This window comes from Falco punctatus (assembly GCF_963210335.1).
Source record: "Falco punctatus genome assembly, chromosome: 4".
NCBI lineage: Eukaryota > Metazoa > Chordata > Aves > Falconiformes > Falconidae > Falco > Falco punctatus.
Window position 1 is genome coordinate 33,355,976 of NC_137583.1, and position 21,980 is coordinate 33,377,955.

The 21,980-nt window shown below is 39.3% G+C and overlaps 2 protein-coding genes across 5 annotated transcripts; one reads left to right on the forward strand and one right to left on the reverse strand.

Annotated features, from left to right (window-relative positions):
- The first annotated feature begins 60 nt into the window (after positions 1-60).
- Positions 61-3,781, forward strand: AIMP2 (aminoacyl tRNA synthetase complex interacting multifunctional protein 2). The gene is made up of 4 exons (XM_080384256.1): positions 61-243; positions 1,767-1,973; positions 2,508-2,739; positions 3,259-3,781. Exons 1-4 carry the CDS (start codon positions 112-114, stop codon positions 3,642-3,644), a joined length of 957 nt encoding a protein of 318 aa, XP_080240382.1. The 5' UTR covers positions 61-111; the 3' UTR covers positions 3,645-3,781.
- Positions 3,782-4,046: 265 nt separating this feature from the next.
- Positions 4,047-21,904, reverse strand: EIF2AK1 (eukaryotic translation initiation factor 2 alpha kinase 1). 4 transcript variants are annotated; one of them, XM_080384253.1, is made up of 15 exons: positions 21,769-21,904; positions 21,145-21,303; positions 19,186-19,322; positions 18,395-18,426; positions 17,812-17,911; positions 17,002-17,082; positions 16,501-16,600; positions 14,831-14,882; positions 13,746-13,830; positions 12,562-12,673; positions 10,827-10,933; positions 5,548-5,668; positions 5,343-5,422; positions 4,741-4,974; positions 4,047-4,248 (listed from the first exon to the last, which is right to left on the reverse strand). In XM_080384253.1, exons 1-15 carry the CDS (start codon positions 21,863-21,865, stop codon positions 4,126-4,128), a joined length of 1,620 nt encoding a protein of 539 aa, XP_080240379.1. In that variant the 5' UTR covers positions 21,866-21,904; the 3' UTR covers positions 4,047-4,125. The 4 variants fall into 4 exon arrangements, with proteins under 4 accessions (XP_080240379.1, XP_080240377.1, XP_080240380.1 ...); XM_080384251.1 differs by having other exon boundaries at positions 13,746-14,115; XM_080384254.1 differs by lacking the exons at positions 10,827-10,933; positions 12,562-12,673.
- Positions 21,905-21,980: the final 76 nt, after the last annotated feature.

The following is a 21,980-nucleotide window of genomic DNA, read 5'->3' on the forward strand; positions in this document are numbered from 1 at the left end:
TCGCGGGTGAGTCAGTAAGCCGAGTGCTCCCCGTTTGGCCCAATGGGCGCCGCGGGCGGGCGGGACCGGCGGCGGGCCGGGCGCGGGTGCGCGGTCCGTGCGACAGGCGCCATGCCCATGTACCGGCTGAGGCCCTTCCACAGGGTGGGCGGGGAGGTGTTGGCGGAGCAGCTGCCCACCTGCATGTACCGCCTGCCCAGCCTGCACCGCCGCCCCTCACCCGCAGCCTCGCCGCCGCCGCAGGTAGGAGCCGTGGGGCGGCGGGAGGGCCGGGCCCGGGCGGGGGGAGGCCGGTACAGGCCGCGGTCCGCACTTCCAGCCTGGGCACTGCCGCAGCGCGCCGCCCGCTTCAATGAGCTTAGCTGCGCCGGGAGTTTCTCTGGATATATTTCAAGCCGTCGGTAATGCTCAGCGCGGTGTCAGGGGCTCTGCCGCCCTGGGCGCGGCGGGCTGAGCGGGGCCGAGCCAGCCCGGGGCCGGTGCGGGGCTCGCAGGCCTCGGCCCTGCCTGCTGCGGCGCGCTGCCGGCTGCGGGCTCTCGGCCCTGTGGCGCTTGGGACGGAGCCAGCCAGCCACACAGCCGCTGCTTTTCGGCTCCCTTACGTGTTTTCAATAAGAGAAAAACTCAGAATACTACGTTACATACATGGAGTTGACGCCAGCCTCTCTCCAGTGTCAGCAATGGAATTCTTCCAGGGTGCTCGTGGCCATTTTTAGCTTGATGCCTCCTATCTTCCCTGTGAGTGCTTGCCGTGCCAGGCTGCTGGGGGAGGCACTGGGTAGGAGCAGACTTGGGGCAGGACTTCACAGGAATGCTTACTGAGATGCCCTCCCATTGCAACAGCAAAGTATTAAGTACTGGTGTCCTCTGAGAGTGGTTTTTATTTCAGAGGTGTGTACTAGCCAAATAATGGTCACTTCAGAGGTGTTTTTCTGTCTTGTCTTTGCGACTGTTGTATAAGTGGGTATCAAGATTTCACTTGGTACCTTGCTCGTATCTCTTTAGCCATTAGGCTGAAAGAAGGAAGCTTGGTTGATAGCTTGGGTTTTGTTAATCCTTATTCAGGATGCTTAGAAATGGATTATCTCTGTAAAGATTTTTCTTTAACATTATTGTATGTTTGTAGACTTAAAACCTCCCACAGGATTTTCCTCTTTTAAAAGGGATAGCGTAAGGTAACTGAAATAACAGAAACATGCACTGGGATTAACATGTAGCAAAGTCTATGGTCCTTTTTTCTATATATTCTCTGAAACAAGAATGACTACCAAGAATGATTTCGTATGATACACCATCCATCTAAACCTGCAGGGTTTTTTTACTTTTATTAACTACCTGAATTGTCAAAAAGTTTACTTGTTCAGCAGCCTCAACATATACTTCTACCAGTCTGTTCTTCTGGGCCAAAGAGAATCGTGACAAGCTTTGTTTTTTCAGGTTTTAATTTAGCATTTCACTGCCAACTTTTAAGTTTCTGTGTTTGTGATCTGATTTTTACTACATTGCGGAGTTTTCTGTAGCTAGTAGTTCAAAAAAGATGTTAAGCAGGAAGATTCCAGAGATTTGATTAGATAACCCATTTCTCACGACATTTGTACAGACAAGAGAGGGAACTAGTAAGACATTAAGACCATGACACTCCACGGTGTTCTCATGATTTGAAAGTGTTTGAAGTCTTTCAGAACTTACTGTCAAGTGAGCCATAGGCTTTTTTGACACTGAGCTGAGCAAATGTTTATGTGACGTTGGTTTTTCCTCTCCTGTAGGAAGAAGTTGACCCATCACTTCAAGCACTTGAATCCCGCCAGGAAGAAATTCTAAAACGCTTGTATGAACTGAAGAGTGCTGTCGATGGTCTCTCAAAGATGATCCAAACCCCAGATGCTGATTTTGATGTAACTAATATCATTCAAACCGATGAAGGTTCCCCTTTGACAGCAAATGGAGCAGACTTAGATTTGATGCTTGGGAAGGTAAGTTTAGTTGAACATACACACTGAGAGATACTTTCTTTGCTCTCAGATTTTCAGGATTGGAAGGGTGGCATTAAAACCTGGGATACTCAGAACTCAGTATACAAGTCTTATAGCCGTAAAATAACCTACAACCACCATTTCATTGTGGGCATCCAGATTATAGATCCAGACATTGATTAAATACTAAATCCTACATATTCCTATTTGGATATAATTCCAAGCTAGAACGGTTAATTTTGAAATTATGACAGTTTTTCTCGTTTGTTACAAACTGGAAATTTTAACTGTGGCTTCAGATTGGACTAGTCTTTACCTCAGTCATGTTCTTGAATTATTTGTTGAGGAAGATGATTAAATGTTTAAGCAAGTTTTAAACGCCCAACCTTGATTTAATTCATTTATGTAAATATCATTAGAATTTCACCTACGCATGCAGGGGTATGTACGTTTTGGTGTCAAATGAAACCACCGCTACTTCAGAGTCTGATCTGGAACGTGTCTCACCTGCTGAATGTTTTCCTTTCTGTTCAGGATTATGGTGCCCTGAAAGATGTTGTAATCAACGCCAACCCTTCTCTACCTCCACTATCATTACTAGTACTGCACAGTCTGCTTTGTGAACGCTTTAAAATACTATCAGCAGTTCACACGCATTCATCTGTGAAAAGTGTGCCAGAAAACCTCATGAAATGCTTTGGAGAGCAGACTACGAAGCAGCCACGTCATGAGTATCAGTTGGGCTTTACTCTTATTTGGAAGGATGGTAAGAATGAAGTTAATTTGTAGACCAATATTTTACAGTAGGTGAAAAAAACACAACTTGGGCTATAAAACCTTGACAACAGATGCTTTGTTGTCTTTGTGCTGACACATAAAGGATACATACAGCAGAAAAAGCATTTCTGCTCTCTTTTTATAGCTGTCAGCAATGATGGGGAGAGAGGATGAAGAAGACTCTTTTTTGTGGTTCCTGCTATTAAAATACATGTGGCATTTACACAGTTGGTTGTACCCACAGGATTTTTTTTATAGAAGTGTTTTTCAGTTTCTACAAATAAGTTAGGTAGAAGTTAAGTGGGACATTTGAGTGAAGTTTATGAAAACCAGTATCCCAGGTTCCTGCCTTAGTCTAAGTAATTAGACTAAGAAAACTGAAAATTGTCTATCAGATTAATGATGTTAACAGTGTCGCTGGCATCACAAATAAAATATATCACAGAATTACCATTAGACTTAACTTCTCTACCATGTGGTATTCAGTTTTTTCTTTTCTTAATTTCAGTTCCAAAACCCCAGATGAAGTTTAGCGTTCAAACAATGTGCCCTATTGAAGGAGAAGGGAACATCGCTAGATTTCTCTTTTCCCTGTTTGGCCAGAAGTACAACGCAGTTACTTCAACTTTGATTGACAGCTGGGTCGATACCGCCATCTTCCAGCTAAAAGAAGGTAGCAGTAAGGAAAAAGGAGCAGTCTTGCGCTCTATGAATGCTGCTCTGGGCAAGACAGCGTGGCTGGTGGGAAATGAACTCACCGTAGCAGACATTGTTGCGTGGTGTGCGCTTCAGCAGACAGGTAGTGCAAATGCTGCCCCAGCCAATGTGCAAAAATGGATGAAGTCGTGTGAGAACTTGGCACCTTTTGGCTCTGTTATGAAGCTACTGAAGTAAGCCTGTACTCTTCATAATGGTGTAATTTTAACCTTACTCCACCTCCTGCCTGCTGTAGTGGTGTGAGTCATTTTGGAGATGTATTCAAGTACTACAGTTGGACAGAATTCTAAAGTCAATAAAAATGTTACAGCTACCTTTTGGGTGTGACATTCCTCTTCTGTAACTGATGCACAACATGCATATTTGCTTTATGATTATAAAGCATCTAAAATAGTCCTAGGTAAATACAAACTGCAGTTTCAGTTTTTCTGTATATTCTTTCCTGTAACCCAAATGGTAATTTACACAAGTTAAATTGTGCTGAGGCTAAGCGTAATGTGAATCCTTTCTGTTGACCGGCAACATCCAAACTAAGACAAAAAGATTAACACCTTTAAAGAATAGACAGGAGAATCAAAATGCATTGCAATATTTTTATGTAAAAAAAGAAACATTTTTATATAACTTATCATGCAATAGAGGTTAGTTCTTCCTGTACTTAAACAGGAGAACCGAGTTGCGTATGTTCATCTCTTTCTTCAGAAAGCAGTCGTATTGTCTCTCTCAGTTTCTCTATTTCTTCCTCTTGTTCTCTCACCTTCTGTTGTAGGTTAGAAATAACCTGATAATGACAGTCAGTTTACTTCATTTATAGACAAGCAAAGATAAAGCCTTATTAACCTATTTGAGTGGTTTGCAATCCACACACATTCTGCAGCGCCACAGCAATTCTGGGTATTTGATGCCAGAACTTAATCCATCAACAAAGAATTGTGGTGAGGAGAGGGAAAATGATAAAAAGATTCTGCAGAGCTGACTAAAAGCTTCAGAAGCTTTTCTGACCTATAAAAATACCTCCAGCTGTACGTAAATCAACTGTCCAGTCTTCTTAAAGTTACCTATACTTAATGACCATTTATCTCATTGCAAAGACACCAGAAACATTAATAGAGCATGTTGAATACTGTAATCGGGATTACAAAAAAAAGTCTCAATCACACAATCCTCTAAAGTTAAAAATAAAAAAATCCCATAATACAGGCAGGGAAACAAATGGAATTTTCCTTTTATATTTCTTTATCCTGTAAAGGTTGAAGTTACTGGCATAACTTACATGTTCTGTGGTATGAAACAGTTCGCTTTCACGAAGCTGAGCAGCAGTCGGTCTTTCTGTAGATCTCTGACTGGTGAGGAGTTTAATGTACTTGGCTTGAATAGGCCATTTTTTGTAGAAAGCGTGAGGAATTTGGCCATTCCTTAACTGTGTAAGAACTTCTGTTCTTTCCATTTCTGTTCCAAATGGTTGGAAGAGTTCTAGCAGGATAACACCCATGCTGTACATGTCTGACTGGTAACAGGGTGAAGAAAAAGTTCTGGGATAACTGCTATTTTTAATTACTTAATAGATTCCTTTTCCTTGCAAAAATCATGGTATGAAAGAGTTTCACAACACTGAAGGTGCATGATGATATGAGAAGTATATGACACCACTAAAGAAACACAAATTTAAATCTATATACATTCCTCAAGATGATCTTAGAAACAAGTAATTTTCACATTAGTAGCAAACTAGAAGACAAAGTTGAAATCCAAAAAGAGTAACAGCAGGAGGAATGTTTGTGTATTTACCAAATATTATGTATTTACCTACTGAAAGGCTTGTTTTATTCGTATTATCTATCATCATGTGTTAATAGAAAAAAAACAACTCCCTACCTTGACATCATAGTGAGAGCCCTGCAATTGTTCTGGTGAGGCGTAGAGGCAAGTTCCCACTCCTGAAGTATGTGTCAGTCCTTTAAAAAGGCAATTTCGAGGTACTCACCTTATGTTACATTGTTACCATTTCACTTAAGAATTTAAGGTTTTTATAGCATAGAAACTTAAAGACACTAAAACCTATTAGGCTTTTTTCTCTTACCTTTTATACTTTCTGTCTTAAACCACTGGTCTGCATCATCCCAAAGAAGGTCTTTGCAGGCTAATCCAAAGTCTCCTATTTTTACATGATGATCTGATCCATGTAGAAAGATATTTCTGGGCTACAAAACAAGACCGTATAAAACGTAAATACAAAACTGAAATTTCAGCTGTTTCAAAATCTATAAAATCCAGTGCTTCACAGGTATAATAATTACTTTAAACTTTCATCAGTAAGAGAAAAAAAAGTCATAGCTGATACTAAATCATGTGTTAGCTATTGCATTTGGGCAGAAAGACCACATAGTAAAGATCTTTAAAAAAATGAAGAAAAGCAAAACAGGAAAGAAAACGGTTTAGTGGAAAGATAGTTTTTTTTTCTTTTCTTTTCCCCCAACCAAAAGTGGGAAATTTCCAGAACAGTAATGTTAACAGGAATAGGCAAGAGCAGACAGGAAATTAGACCAACTGATGTAGCAGGAAGGAGGAATAAATTATCATCTTTGGGCTAGACATCATGTAAAACAAAATACACTTTTCTAAATGATAAGCACAGCTGCAACATGCTACTTGGTTCTGGGAAGCTGCTATGAAAACCCCCCAAATTACGAGAGACTTGACTAGAGAGCACTGACTGGAAAAACTGAAATAGTTGTATCCATATATTCTGGGTTTAGGACCACTAAGGAGGAGAAATGCTAGCATTGTGTCTCTAAAAAAAAAAAATAAATAAAAAGACACACTTGGGTTGTGGTTTAATCCCAGCCGGTAACCAGACAGCCACTCACTCACCCCCCAACCCCGCAGAGGGATGGGGAGGAGAATCAGGAAGGAATGTAAAACTTGAGGGTTGAGGTAAGAACAATTTAATATTTGAAATAAAATAAAAACATTAACAACCATTATAATGAAAAGGAGGAAGAAGGGGAGAGGAACAAAATCCAAAGGGAATGGAGAAAAGAAAACAAGTGATGCACAGCACAACTGCTTCACCACCTGCTGACCGATGCCCAGCCAACCCTTGAGCAGCCATCGGCAGGCCTCGGCCAACTCCCCCTGCTTTATATACGGAGCATGGTATGAGTATGTATGAGTATGGTATGAGTTCTGTGGTATGGAACACCCCTTTGGCTAGTTCGGGTCAGCTGTCCTGGCTGTGTCCCCTCCCAGTTTCCTGTGCCCCTCCAGGCCTCTTGCTGTGGGGCCTGAGAAACTGAATATTCCTTGACTTAGTATAAACGTTAGCTAGCAACAACTAAACCCATCGGTGTTGTAACATTGATCTCACAGCAAATCCAAAGCACATCAGTGCACCAACTACTAAGAAGAAAATCACCTCTATCCCAGCTGAAACCAGGACAACTTGCCAGATAAAAGAAAACAGAATATGAAATTACTGGTTTTACTTAGCCTGTATCACCAGGTTTCTGAGCTTAGGTACATTTGGATAAGAAGTGAAAGCACTATTGCTTAGTACAGGGTTTTATTTTCTACTAAACAACTACTAGCAAGAAAGCAAAGGCAACTTGAGCCTTTTTTCACATTCTTAAGCTTTTTCTGGTTTTATAGTATTCTTAATGCTACACTGAATAATGCCGTTACTTCAAAGCTATTCTGGAACCAAACGTCTTGTAACGTCCCAAAGAATGGCACTGTTCAAATGCCAGATTCCAAATCCTGAAATTCAAATGCCAGAAATTCCATTTCTGATTATGGATTTTCATTACAAAAATTAAAATTCCCTGGTCTAGAAGGAATATAACCAAAGGAGCCAGCAGGCCTGCCACTATGTTTTCCTGTGGGTAAAGGAAATAAAATCCAGGCCACAAACAGCTGTATGAAGCAATAATGGAAGATGACAGTAGCACTGTTGAAGCTTTACTAGCTGATCACACCCTACAACTCACAGCCCTGCTCGCCCTCCAGGTAACTATTTGATCAAGATTATAATTTGTGATTACAAATGCTTTTAGATTAAGAAATGTTACGCTTTTTTAAAAAAAAAGAGGGAAAGAGGGAAGGTCCCCACATAGGTAACTAATTTAACAAGACAGAAAAGAAAGGATAGGGATAAATGGTCAGCATTTCCCCATGAAGGGAACTATGCTGAACAACGTGTTTGTAAATGGTTAGAAAACGGAGGGTGAACAGAGAGATGAGAGAGTTTTCTGGCAGTATGGTGTTGTTCAGAGGAATCAGAATGAGGTCTGAACGCGAAGAACTCTGGAAGGATATTGCAGGAAGTATAATGACAAAAGGAATTCTGTAAAAGTAAACATGAAAATGTAAATGAAAACAATCCCAATTTTAAATATGTAACAACTGTCTGTAAATTGACTACTACAGCTTTAAGCATGGCAACAGGCTGCTCTGAAAATGCTCAATAGCAGTCCATAAACCAAACTGTACATTATTGGTGGGGAGAGGAAGGTAAAGAAGAAAACATTGTGACACCAGGTGAATTCATACACTGCCACCTTCACTACCACCTGCAGTTCTGAGTCTCCCATCTCAAAAAGCACATAAGAGAACTGAAAAATTTTGTATAAACAGGTGAAACGAGTGCGAAAACTTGGAATGGCTTCTGTTCAAGGAATCACTAAATACAAAACACAAGACAAACTGTCAAGTTTAAAACAGAAATTAAATCACACAGAGAATGGGAGAAGTGAGTGTGAAACACTATTCAGCATTTCTTCCAATAAATGAAATAGGCAATATCAAATTAAATCATTGGTGGTAACTCAAAACTAGGGCTATTCATTCACACTCACAGCACAGTTGAACTCTGTAGAGACACTGCTGTAGCATGGCTAATTAACACTCACACGAGTTTTAAAAAGAAAAATTCTAGAAATATCTATAAATAGCTATTTTAAGTTAGGTGCTACATATAGTTCAAGCAATCATATAAATTCGTTTCCCCAAATGACTGTACACCTGACCTAATACAACATATGGCAGAATCACATCTATTGATAATTTTGAATGTGAATTTTGTTTTACTCAATACAAAAAGAAACCATAACCAGAAGTACTATCTCTTGACTTGGACACACAACACTAATCATTGTTGAACGTACTTCCTAAGCTGCAAACAGCCCTGCAGAGGAGGACTTGGGGGTCCTGATGGATGAAAAATCGGGTATGAGCTGGCAACGTGTGCTTGCAGCCCAGAAAGCAAATCATGTTTTGGGCTGCATCAAAAGCAGCGTGGCCAGCAGGTTGAGAGAGGTGATGCTCCCCCTCTACCCTGCTCTTGTGGAGACCCCACCTGGAGTTCTGCATCCAGCCTTGGGGTCCTCAGCACAAGACACACATGGACCTGTTAGAGCAGGTCCAGAGGACGGTCACAAAAATAGTCTGAGGGCTGGAACACCTCTCCTGTGAAGCAAGGCTGAAAGAGTTGGGGTTGTTCAGCCTGGAAAAAAGAAGGCTCCAGGGAAACTATACTGTGTCTTTCAATATATAGTAGGGGCTTATAAAAAAAAAGAAACAACAAAAACCAAAAAACCTAAGACAGACACTTTTTACTAGGGCCAGTAGTGACAGAACAAGTGGCAAGAGTTTTAAATCAAAAGAAGGTACATTTAGACTGGATAGAACGATGACATTTTTTACTGTGAGGGTGGTGAGACGCTGGCCCAGGCTGCCCAGAGCAGCTGTGGGTGCCCCATCCCTGGCAGTGCTCAAGGCCAGGCTGGATGGGGCTGGGAGCACCCTGGGCTGGTGGGAGGTGTCCCTGCCCGTGGCAAGGAGGGTTGTAATGATTGTCTTTAAAGGCTCCTTCCAACCCAACCCATGCTATGATTTTACAATCGAGGGCCAAGCACTGCCAGACTCTGTATGTACAGATGAGATGGAACTTCTGCTTGCTTACACTTCTGTGAGCTTCACCAGCCTGAAGCTGAACTATGGCTCATTTCTCATGCTCTAAAACTAGGAAATAGAGGAACTGAAGGCATTAACACCATCCTATGCATTCCTGACAGGCACAAAAAAGCTGTGGTTAACAAATATTTAATGATCAAGCTTCTGTTACATCATGGCAACTCATAAAGTTTGTTCTGACAACTAAAGTTTTAGGACCTGTTACTATGTTACACCCTACCAGTCCAGAACTTTTAGTCTAAGTAATTTTATCTTAAAAAGTGACTTTATCTACAAAAAGAGATTAACTTAAAACAAGGTTTTATGCTACAGGAAAAACAAGAGGCTACACAGCACTTCAAATTCTCCTACGAAATTTGTCTAGTATTTACAGCAAACTGAAAAACTGCTGACCCTGAAACAGTTGGCATTTTTTTTAAATTAATCCAGAACAAAGATTTGTGTGCTTTCAACTAGTTCCAAGTTTCCACATGTGGAGTTTTAATAATTAAGATGATTTTTACACTGATTTCCTCATATAGCTACCATATTAGATGTAGAGAATCTCTGTAGAAAGTAGAGTAGGAAAATACACATCCAATTCCATGCTATTCAAGTCTTATCAGTTTAAGGGTGGGGCGCAGGCAGGAAGCAAAGAGATACCTACCTATGACTCACATCCAAGCCAGCCACTAAGTCAAAACTATTCTTATGATTAGAATAGAAAAAAAAAAACCACAGGAACATATAAAGGGCATCCTATTCTAATAATTCAAAGTGTTATTTTTGTAAGTCTTCTCTTCATTACTTTTAACAGAAAGTAAACAAAAAATTTCAATTCACTCAGTAACATCACCTATAATTAATTTAAGTCCCTTTGAGGAGATAGCAACCATTTTGAAATACAGCAATTATGTGCAACTGAAGGATTTATATTTTTTTTTATATCAAGTAACTATAACTTGAACGTATTTTGAAAAGCTAACTGGTATGCAGTTAGCAAACTGAGATGCAGTGAAGGAGCTTTGCTTGTTGATATAATTATCTAAAAGAAATTTTTTTAAGGTAATTAGGTAATTTAGGTCCTACCCTTGTTAAGGAAAGACCAAGACAAAACAAAACCAATCTTACCATCCCCATTTAGGACAAGAAAATGGCTTCACAAAGGAGAAAACATTTCCAGAGCTTAATCGTAATTCACTTCTAAGTCAATGTAATTGAGTACTATGCTTATAGTAAAGAAAGCATGATACTGGTATAGAGGAGACAATGTATTTTTTTGTATATAACATAGCTAAATTCTTAAGAGCCTAGGTCATCTCAAATTTAACTACGAAGTTGCTTCCATTCTCCCATAATGGAAATTATCTTTGTTTTCTACAACCTCAAGTAATAATTCCATGAACTTACTTTAATGTCTCGATGCATCACTCCCACGCTGTGAATATAGCATACTCCTTCTAATAACTCTTGAAAAATTTTCATTGTCCAGCTGACATCCACAAGATGATATGGACCTTAATAAAATTTTAAATCTAAATTATTTCAGCTAATTTTACTGAGTTATTTAAGTTTATGGTGATATATCTTGTTGAATTCTGTTTGTTTATGATGTGGAAGAAATTTTTAACAGAATGAGCACAGTTTAAAAATGGAATTTCCCATGCTTCTCCTAAGATAGTATTTTTGAAATAGCAAAGTTACTAATCTCAAAATCCCCAAAAGAAAAGTTCAGGGGACATGAACATATGTCTGCCTGAAAAGATTCCTCCAATCCCTATCAGATAGCTATTTGATTATGAATTTAGCAAACTCCTTACTTCCATATAAGTGCTGGATTCAAATGAAAAATACAGTTCCAGATAAAAGCTTACTAACTTATGTAATTACATGTTTTCTGTATTGATTTGCACCCTTCCTTTTTGGATCCTAATCCTTCTGCTGTTGTGCTACCCTCTGAAATTACCCCATTCTCCTCTGGCTGCAGCTGTCCTAAGTAAATTTACCATCTCTCTGTTTTTACCATTTCCCACATTATTATTTTATTGAACTGCATTGTCTTTCTCCTCTAATGACCCAGGTCTAACATGTCTGTTGCCACTTCAAACACCATTTACTCTGACTTGGATTTATGTTTCTTAATGTCTAACCTATGATTGAATTCACCTTTCCTCTCCTGTTGCCTGTGAAAATGTCTGTGAACGGTGTTTTGCAAGGTCAAATGCTCTAGTGATTCTCTCACTTCCTGATGAGGAATGTCATTATGAAATTAGCTTATGAAAGGTAAAAGCCAATGCTTACAGGAGAGATTAGTGGAAGTCAGCTGATAGTTAGCTGGTAAACCTGACTCCATGACTAAAGAGAACAACAGATTTATCTTCATAGTGATTAAAACTAAGATTAAACATTAATCATACAGTTTATGTCTTACAATCTGTTAAGCATATGCTTTTTTTATACCCCAGAGAAAGGACCGTGTCTGTAATGCTTTAAGAGCATTAGACTTGTTCTTCCCAATGTCAACAATTATTGAAGACAGTTTGGTATCAGGGCATGAGAACTCTGGCCACTGAAGTAAAATAAATGTTAAGATTCTTTAGAACAATGACAAATTAGGCTGCATAGAAGTTTTGATTCTTATAAACAAACTTAAAAGCTTTCAAGTATGTTGTAACCTGTCTGAAGCAAAAGACGTATTTATATTTTGCACAACTGATAAATTAGCCTGTGAAGAGCTCTATTTTGTAGCAGCAAGACTATTACCAAAGCAAAAGTTCAATTATTTAAACAGCTTACTGAGAAAAAGCAGATTCTCTCAATAAAAAAAACTCTGCTCCAAATAAGTAGTACTGGCCAGGCTCAGATCTCTTCAAGTAACAGCTATGCCTCAGGCGTACATTCCCTCTTTTTTGAAGAGCTGTCTGAAACTCACGAACTTAAAATACCTTTTCCCAACATTCATCACACAAATATTCAATACTAGCTGCCATCTGATTAAGTGAATAAAAAAATCTAATGAAGATGATCCATATTATAAGCTGCTCAAGTAAAACATAAAATCAGGCAAGTGGACTTCCAATTAGGAAAACATAAGTATTTGCTTAATAATGAATAAGTAAATTTTTAAGATAGTGATGAATCTTACTGGAATTCTCCTCTGTTCTCTCATCGCATCTTTTATTACGGTCAACAATCCAATCCCACAAGGATATTTCACACAGTTGCATTTGTATATGAAGCATCAAACGATACTCCACCTAACAGAAAAATAATGGTCCATGATTGCGCCACTATATTATAAACAGTATTTCCTCTAGTTATTTTATTTATAGTGAGTAAACCAAAAATTTTTTTATTAAATTAGAAAGAGTTAGATACCAAAATGACATTGAATACACTATTATTAACCTACTGCATTCAAAAAGCAGATACCACAATGCTATCTAGTTTTGTTGGGGGTTTTTTTGCTTGTTCTTCAAATTTTAACCATTGCTATATGATAAAAGCTAACAGAACAGCCAGCTACTTAACTTAATATTCAAATTAACATTTAAAAGCTTCTAGACATACTGAACAGAAGTTCATTCTGGCTTAAGAAAATAGTGTAAACTAATATAAAATAGCAAAAAAAAATCCACCTCTTGATATGGAATTTTATGATTTATTAACAGTAACATGTAATTTCATCCTCGGTTTCTGATAATGTACTAGTCCATTTGATAACCTGGACAACTCAAGCTAACACCTTTAAAATCTTGGATTTCTTGCAAGAAGGAACTCCAAATGATAGCAAAAGCTTGAAGCATTCCAGAGCTGGCTGTGTTATACAAAACATTTCAGTGGTACGAATACAAGCAAAGTTTTAGAAGCATAGGTAGAGTGGTGATTCCCTGCCCAAATCTGATTATCTCTTTTTCACATGTAATCCTACACTGTATAGGCACCACATTACATACCTAGACACTTTCATCAATAATATCTGAATTAGCCACCATTACTGAATGCTGAAGATTTTCCAGTTTGATTTATTTTTTTTTTTTTAATGCAAGAGTAGCAGTTTTTATTCATGTAGGTACTTTGAAAGGACCCAAGATGACTAACACATGGAAACTTTCTTGTATGCTGAGTTTTGCCAGCTCCTCTGGTCAGCTTCCTTGTAATGGTGTTACCCACTGAAGAAAAAATTGTCTGTATTTTTGGCTGTAATAGCAGTCATTTCATATTTTTTAATTTATCATTATAAATCATTCCTCTGCCTACCAAATGCTACTTTACAAACATCATTAAATTAGACAGCAGTTAAGTATACTTAAAGACAACTGTATTTACCTCAAAGTCTCCACAGAGTGCTACATCATTACTGGAGCATTCTTCAGTGTAGGACTTACTGCCAGTGCTAGCATCTTGATCCAGACTAGAATGAGATCCCCGTGATGAATGATTTTTTACATCGCTTGACCTACTGCTAACACTATTTACAGAGTCGTCTTGTAATCCTATGGATAATTCACATTTATTTGGTTTCATACACTGTTTACTATTGCTGTTTGTAGTATCATTCCTTACATCCATATTCTGCACTGATTCATTACCCAGACTTCTGAGACCAGTAATGTCACAGGACTTCTTTTCTTGTGAAGTAAGGTCAGCAAAGATAATTGAACTATCACTTCCCACACTCCGGATGTGACAGTGATCACTGAAAATAATCAAGTAAGGGAGAGAAATCAAAATATGTACAGTTTTATACCGTCTATTTGTGACACACTGTTCTGAAGACTTTTTCCTTTTTTTTTTTCCAATTGCAATCTGCATTGCAGAGTAAGAGTTCAGCTGCTTCCCCACGTAAAAATTTACATAACAGGCAGTGCAGGCTCCAGCCTTTTTAATACCTTCCCCCAGGAGGGATTTCTGACAGCTGACCCAGACAGCCCATAGATACAGACGGTCCTAGGACACAGCGTTACTGGACAGAACTATGATGTATCTCCATTCCTTTAAACTTAGGAAGTTACGCTGTCCTTCTCACAGGACACTCCATCTCTTTATTGAAAGGGCTAATCAACACTTCTGAGAAACAGAAGGCCCCATCACTCTAGTAAGACCCCACAGTGCTAATCAGTGTTGCTGACTGGCACAGAACATTTGAAGTAAACCTGAAGCCCAGTACTACATTCAGGCACTCAGAAACTGAGAGATCCAAAGAAGGTAGATGTATCCAGTAGTATTTTCCAGCTTACGCAACAAGAAGGGAATCAGTGACACGGATAATTAACTTTTTTGGGTTATAATTTGGAAGCAAAAAGCACAAAGCACTTGTTCAATATATGCCAAATTCTGCACTCATTCAACTTTAAAAAAAACCCTTTTGTTAAAGCCAAATAAATGTTATCATTGAGATTTATAATACTTACTTGCTACTCTCTTGCTCCAAAGATAATGGCTGCAACTCCATTATTGTTTTATCTATTGGAAGAGAAGATAAATATGGTATTTTACAAATCAAAGCATGCAAATATTTACCTTAAATTAACATTTAAGCTACAGCATCTTACTGAATTTAACTTCATTACCTGTAAATATCTTTTTCTCTATTTCTGCTGCTGCAAAAGGTGCTTGTTAGCCTACTAAGAAGCAACCCTATCATGCTTCTCATTTTTCTCTAAATGAAAAGAAATCACATGTTGTACGAGATCATGGAAAGGGTTGTACAGGGCTGTCTTAGATGTTCCTCTAGATTTCACCTTTAAGAAGTTAGCCTGTTCAGAATCAGGGCTTATAACGTATATGATAATGCACAGTTAAAGAAACTATTCCACAAGGCACAATCCTTTGTGTCACCCTGCTGCTGTTTTGAAGGTACTTTATAATTTGGAAATAATTTTCATTAAAATTGTGTATTTATGTGAAAAAAGCAGTTTTGTTTTTGCACACAGAAGCAAATACAAAACACCAATCTTGTAAGCCAAAGAAAACTGTTAAGTACCACAGGACCTACCTAAAGATCTAGTTACATTATCACCATTAAATACATGTGAGGTACTCCTAGCACTAAAAAGTTGCATCCTTCAAGATTCTCAGTATCATTGGTTAAAAAGTCTTGTTTGTTTTGCTAGACTGTCAACTTCCTATGCATTTTCTTTTGTGCTTATAGCTGACTGGGCATCGAGTCACTGACTTGGAAAGCAATAAAGTCATATAGAGCATAAGCAAACCTCCCACTAAGAGAGGATCAAAAGATTTAATTGCTAAAGTCATTCCGGAAAAGGACAAGAAAGGAAAGGGACCAATAAATTAGGGTTACAAAGGGACCAAAGGACAAACTGTGGGAAGAGCTGAGAACAGAGAAACTAAAGAGAAAAAAACAGGGGGCATGGGAAGGTGTAAAATGAACATAGAAGTAGATAAATTCTCAACAGTGACAGACAGTAGCTGATACACAAAAAACCAGATTGCTTTGTCACTGGAGAACTGTAACAGGCAATTCATCAATTTTAAACACTCTCCTATGCCAAATAAAATAATAAGGTTTGTGGGGGGGTTTCCCCATTAAAGTCTTTATTTCCAGGTTCTTTCAGTTCTTCTAAACTCTTTTCCAAATAGGAAGAGAAGCATAGTGGGTGACATTTCTAGTTTTGCTACAACTCTGGGATTTCAAAACACAGTAGCAAATTTGTGGGCTTTTTTCTCCTATTTATCACTTTTCCCCTAATATCTAAAGTGGCTCATTCCCCAGTAATCATTCTTCTTCTCCTTTTCAACTCACTCCTTTTTGCATTAAAAGATCTTCATTGCATTCCACTGAACTTCACACAACTTTAAAACCTTATATATTACCAGAAGTGAAGCTAATACTTCCATAGTTCCAAATTCATCATTAAGTTAACAGGTAAGTTACTAGGCAAGAGACTGAAGAGCACAGAGGGACACGAAGACCTGGTGGTCACCTGTAGCTTGCTTTTTTTTGGTTGTTTTAGGGAGGGGAAAATAGTTACTTTATCAGAGAAGTAATACTCTTCTGCAAATAACAGTACAGAGGTTATAAGCAGGATGCATGCAGGAATTCCAAATATGCTGTACTTTCCTTTTGGGCGTATGCTTTGAACTTGCTCCATCCAAGCAGTGTGGTAGCCTACAATATTAGGATGCTGCAGCCCAGCCAGCACTTTAACTTCTCGTAGCACCTAGAAAGACCAAAAAGAAACAGGATGACTGTCCTTTATACCGAGTGCTTAGAAAACCCAAAAGATATTGAAAATAACAGTTTCTGACAGAGAAAGAACAGATAAAATTATTACAGTAATAGAGAAAAAATTGGAAGCTTTAAAACAAATTAATATTTTCATAGTTGCAGAGAAGATCAAATTCAAGTTAAAAATATGTTTCTTTCAATGGGCTTAAATATTTCTCATTCACTTTTTTCTACTAGGTATTGATAGGGTCAAATCTTTAGAAACTTGGAATGCATAAAAAGCATTATTAACATTTTTGATGTTTTGGGAAACATTAACTGCATTACTAAATCAAATCAGAATCAGCTAGCAGAGACAGGGAGTTAAAACAGATGAAACACAGGAAAAAATACCTTCATGCAATCTCTTCTTGTAGCCTTCTTAATGCCAATTTTTTTAATAGCGTAGAACTGACCATCTAACTTGTTTCTGACCTGAAAATAATTACAATAGGATGAAATTAGATGTTAATGTGTTCAGATTAATGAATTATTAAATCCTTTAGAACTAACTATTTTCTAAAAATGAATTTCGGCACTCCATTCACATAACTCTCCCAGTATCACAGAATGAAACCGGGATTAGGCCGCAACTGCCTTCTTTCAGGACTACAAACATCTAATTCAGTCTCTGTGAAATACTTACCTTTACAGCCATCTTTTCATCAATAAAAAAAATGCTGCTAGGTCCTCATAAAGGACCAGGTTCTCAATAAATTTGTGAGACCACAACTGTCATCTGCACGCAGCACATACCACGTGGGGAAGCTTAGGCTGGCTATACGCTACAAATATTTAATACAAATCAACACTAGGTTGGACAGTTTCCATTCCCATTAAGGCTGCTTTTTTTCAAGCAATCACAACTGGAACATTGGGGCGTGCAGACTAATCAGTTCCTGTGGCTGTTTTAAGTCAATGTATCACGGTGTTTCACATGAGAAATAAGGAGTTTTCCTTTGCTTTAAAAGGGTCAAAAGACGCAAAGTAAAACATCTGATATATCTCGCCTTCACATGTGCTGGTTTGCACCTGTTCCATTGGGAAATGAGGATTTTTGGTTTTCTGTTAGAAAAATAAACAAAGCAACCAAAACAGTAACTCTAAATTTCAAAGACAAACTAGATATAAAACAATTAGTTATAAACAGAAGGTGAAGAATACCTTGTATACTTTACCATATCCTCCTTTTCCTAGCCTTGCAACCTCATCAAATTCATGCAAGTATCGTGAAGTCTGTGTTTCAAAGAGAACTTCTTTTTCCCTGATTAAAAAAAAAGGTTAGGCTGCATTAAACTAAATTACAACTTATAAGTAAGGTATTATATAGGCTACAGGTGTACACAATCTAGAAATAGTATTTATATTATGAAAATCTGAAGAAAATACTTTGACATTACCATGCGGTACCATTCACTGTTTCAGTGAATACTGAAAACCAGCAGACTGCAACAGCATGCACACATGCTTAAAATCCACACTTTGTGTGTTAACAGAACTACTAAGATGATTTCTCTAAGTTTACGTCTGATAAATCTTTTTTTCCTCAATGGTGGCACTAACCATAACAGTTGTACTGAAGAAGGAATTTTCACTAGATCGTTTCGACAGTTTGGAGAAATTTCTACTTTTTTTCTACATTTCAGACCCAAAATAAGAAATGCAGTATTAATTAAATTCAGAGTGGAACACAGAACTTTTAGGGAGGGAGTCAAGTTTAGTATTTCTAAATGCTTTGAATACATACCCAATTGCATGAGAATCTCCATTATCAAGTTCCTACAAAACAACAAAATCCAACATAAAAACAGGCCAAAACATGCCAAACAGAATAACAGGTCTACCACACCATCAGCACAGACAGCTTAATCAAAACACAAACTACAACTACATTCTTAGAAGAAAATGAGGTTACTGATAGTCATTCACGTTCTGCAAAGAGCTTCACCACACTGAAGTATTACTAGCTCACCGGTAATCTGCTAACATCCCTCTGCCAGAAAGATTACTGCCCTTTTAGAGTTCTGCTGGCAAACAGGATAAAATGAGACCTCTAAAATGCGCTTAAAGACAAAATTAACTAGCTTACTTCAAGCAGCAAGATAAGCAAACTGCTCTGAAGCCTGAAGCACATTACACAGTATACAAATTATGCCCTCCACTAATATAATCATGAGCGTGTTAACATAATCAGCTGAAACAGTTAAAAGCTGAAAATGAATGCCTGTCCATTGTCGAAAAAAGCCGCAGCAATACTTAAAACACCTTGCCTGTGTTTACGAAGATTTTCTTAAATCTTTCTTTTACTATATTAATAAGGAACAAAATATTGATGGCTTCAGAAGCTTCGGTTTGCACCTACAGAACCAGAACATGCCATCCCAAACAGCTAAGGCAGAATGGGAGTACCATTTCATATAATTATTAAAAAGACCCAATCCAATATTAAAAGAACCCCCAAACAAAAGCTTTTTTGGATGCAATGACGTGTTCAACTCCTTAATGCAGAGGCTGCCAAAGAAATTTAACAAAGCTTACCCCATTAAGTATTTGTCGACTAGCTGCTTTCATTAGTTCAGTAATGGCGCTATTATGCTGCAGTCTTACAGTACTAAATTCGTCACAGAAGGCAAAAGGGGAGAGCAACCCTGTTCTTGTGAAAGCCTGACGAAGTACTGTACAAAGGAACAGAGACAGGTCACGTTAAATAAACCCTGCCAATAAGACCATGTAAACAGCTGTTTTTAAATGAGAAACTTTATTGGAAAGATAGTGCATCTAAAAAACTGAACAGTCACTCTTACTCTAATGCCATTTCCCATAGACTTAGCAAAAAACCCTAATTAAATCCTAACTAGAGCTGCTCTGCGGAAATCCCTTTGCATAATACAGTTATTTGCTGTGCCCTTCATGGTCACAACTGCATCTCCTCCTCTTCCTTATCCCAGCGGATGAATTATACAGCCACCCATTCACTTACTTGTTACCCTTGGACTAATTTTGATCAGCAAAAAAAGAAATTCAAGGCATGTTCATAATTACGAGCAGGCATTAATAATAAGAAGTGGTAATGTCAAGATTTTTCTAATTCACATATAAACTCACCCATTAGTGCATGTACTCATAGTAAAGAATGAAGTCACTCCCTTCCACCACCCCCCACCCCCCCCACCCCCCCCCAAGCACCGCATCTTTCTCAACTGAAGTAAAAAAGGCTGTGGCAGCCAAAAACCTAACAAAACCTGAAGATTCTAGAAAAACGTACTTAAAAGTTTTAGGAATTCCAAGATCTTAAAACACACCTCCTTATAAGAGTTTTTTTTTTTTTAAATATGTTTCTTTGGTAGCAGTATTTAAAAAATCAACCTATTACTTTTGTCTTTTAAAGGAGGTACAAATTTATTCCAAGTGAACATGTAAGAAACCAGGAATTTTGCTATATGAGCCTTATGGACAGTGATTCATATCAGAAAAGTGGGAAAACCCCACCCCTGCCAACATGAATGTAGCAGCCAAAACTGCAAAAAGATATGATTACTGCCGTATGGTTTTCTTTTACTCATTAGTTTTATTCCCCTTGGGAAACTGATCTAAACTGTATCGGTGGAAGAACGTCTTTTTCCACAGAACCACACTGGGAAGCTGAGCAGCCACATGCTTTGGAAGATGCCCAAGTTGGAGTTTTTTTTCTTCCTCTCCCAAAAGGGGGAAATTTGGTTGGGTTTTTTTCGCTGCTATTTTCGGGTTCGATAGAGCTAATAGTAAGACCCAGGGCCAAATATCTACATCAGACATCAAGAACAAAAAAATGACAGTTGTCTGCGCTGTTGTTACTGGATGCTATAAATGCCTTCAATTTTAAGTAGAAGCAACATACTATGTTTTAGTCCCTGCAATCACGCATAGCAAGAGACAAAAACCTTGGAGATTGTTTCTCAAATGCATTAAGAATGTGCCTAAATGAACAAAACTCCTAAGGTAAGTCACATACCAAAAGGATTTCAAAAGAAACACCTCACACCTAAAAACGCAACCTCCCTGAATTATATCAAAAGACTTTACGGGAAAATATAGGACTTATCAAGGTATTCACTCTGATTTTCACAAACTATAATTTTGAAAGTTTTAGTCAAGACTATGCTACAGCAATTTTTTGATAAATATTTTTATTAAATTCCTCTTCTGTGTTTTTAGATCAGGTTTAACAGTTAGATAACATACCCTGCTACCCTTCTCATGATGCATGAGATTTAGCTGGAACACAACTGCTCTTTGCATCGACAACAAAATTTTGCTGCTGTTCTGAAAAATAAGGCAGGTCCTCATTCCCAGTTAGGTTAATTCAGGGTGTTCATTTTCTTCTCAGAACTACTCTTGTCCCAGTGGGATGGGACCTATAGCTCTGTATTGATATTACACTGTAAATCTGCGTGGAAGACTCTTGTATGCATTGCAGAAAGGCAGTTTAAGAGACAGGAAAGAACTATTCTTACTAACTTCGGAACAAACACTTCGAATGAATGGGGTTGTGTGTGTACATGTGGCAGAGATGCTCCAGCAGTGACACAAGCAGCAGCTGGTTTTGGATGGTGGAAGTAAAATTCACAAACTTTTGCGACCCGTTTGCAACTCGGAGCTCTGCCGGCACATCGGATTCTGGAAAAAAACGAATGGATTTAGGTCTCGGTATATGCCCGTTGACCAAAAATACCAACCACGTTACCAAGCCACACGGCTCCCACACCACCCTGGCTCACAAAAAGGCACCACGCGGAGCTGCCACTGAGCGAGAAGCTTAAGACGCTAATTAGGAACCAAATTAATTTTTGTAAGTGCATAGGGAAAGGAGCTGAGCAGAGAGGCCGAGGCGCTGCCCGGGGCAGGGGTAGCTGCCGCTGCGGCCCCGGGGCCTGCCCGCTCTTGCATCATCCCTCGCGGCTGCCGCCTCCTCAGGGCGGCGGGGAAGGGAGGGAGGGATGAAGGGAACCGCCGCCTTCCTGCTTCCCGCCCGCCGGCCGGGGGGAGCCGGGGCCCCGCCGACAGCCCGGGAAGGGGGGACGGGACTTCCCTGCGCCCCCGCCCCTCCCACCGAGGACAGGGCTGCCCCCGGGCCCCACTTACCGTCAAAGCGCGGCTCCGGGCTCTCCTCTGGAAACTCGATGGCGGGCGGCGGCGCGGCGGGGCCCCCGGCCCTCAGCGGGAGCCCGCCCCGCCACATGCCGGGCGCTGGGGTCCCGGCCTCGGGCGCCGCCGGCCGGGCCTGCCCGCCTCCCTGTGGGCGGCTCCGGGGGGGCCGGGCCAGAGCTTACGGGCGCTCTTTGAGCGCAGGGCGA

Excerpts from the sequence above, each read along its gene's own strand:
- EIF2AK1 (XM_080384251.1), bottom strand. The coding sequence starts at position 21,865 with ATGTGGCGGGGCGGGCTCCCGCTGAGGGCCGGGGGCCCCGCCGCGCCG. Across the intron at positions 14,883-16,500 it reads TCAAAGCATACGCCCAAAAG|ATAAAACAATAATGGAGTTG; the intron begins GAAAGTACAGCA and ends CTCTTCCAATAG. Across the intron at positions 4,249-4,740 it reads TGTTTCATACCACAGAACAT|GTTATTTCTAACCTACAACA; the intron begins GTAAGTTATGCC and ends TGTCATTATCAG.
- AIMP2 (XM_080384256.1), top strand. The coding sequence starts at position 112 with ATGCCCATGTACCGGCTGAGGCCCTTCCACAGGGTGGGCGGGGAGGTG. Across the intron at positions 244-1,766 it reads CAGCCTCGCCGCCGCCGCAG|GAAGAAGTTGACCCATCACT; the intron begins GTAGGAGCCGTG and ends CCTCTCCTGTAG. Across the intron at positions 1,974-2,507 it reads TAGATTTGATGCTTGGGAAG|GATTATGGTGCCCTGAAAGA; the intron begins GTAAGTTTAGTT and ends CTTTCTGTTCAG.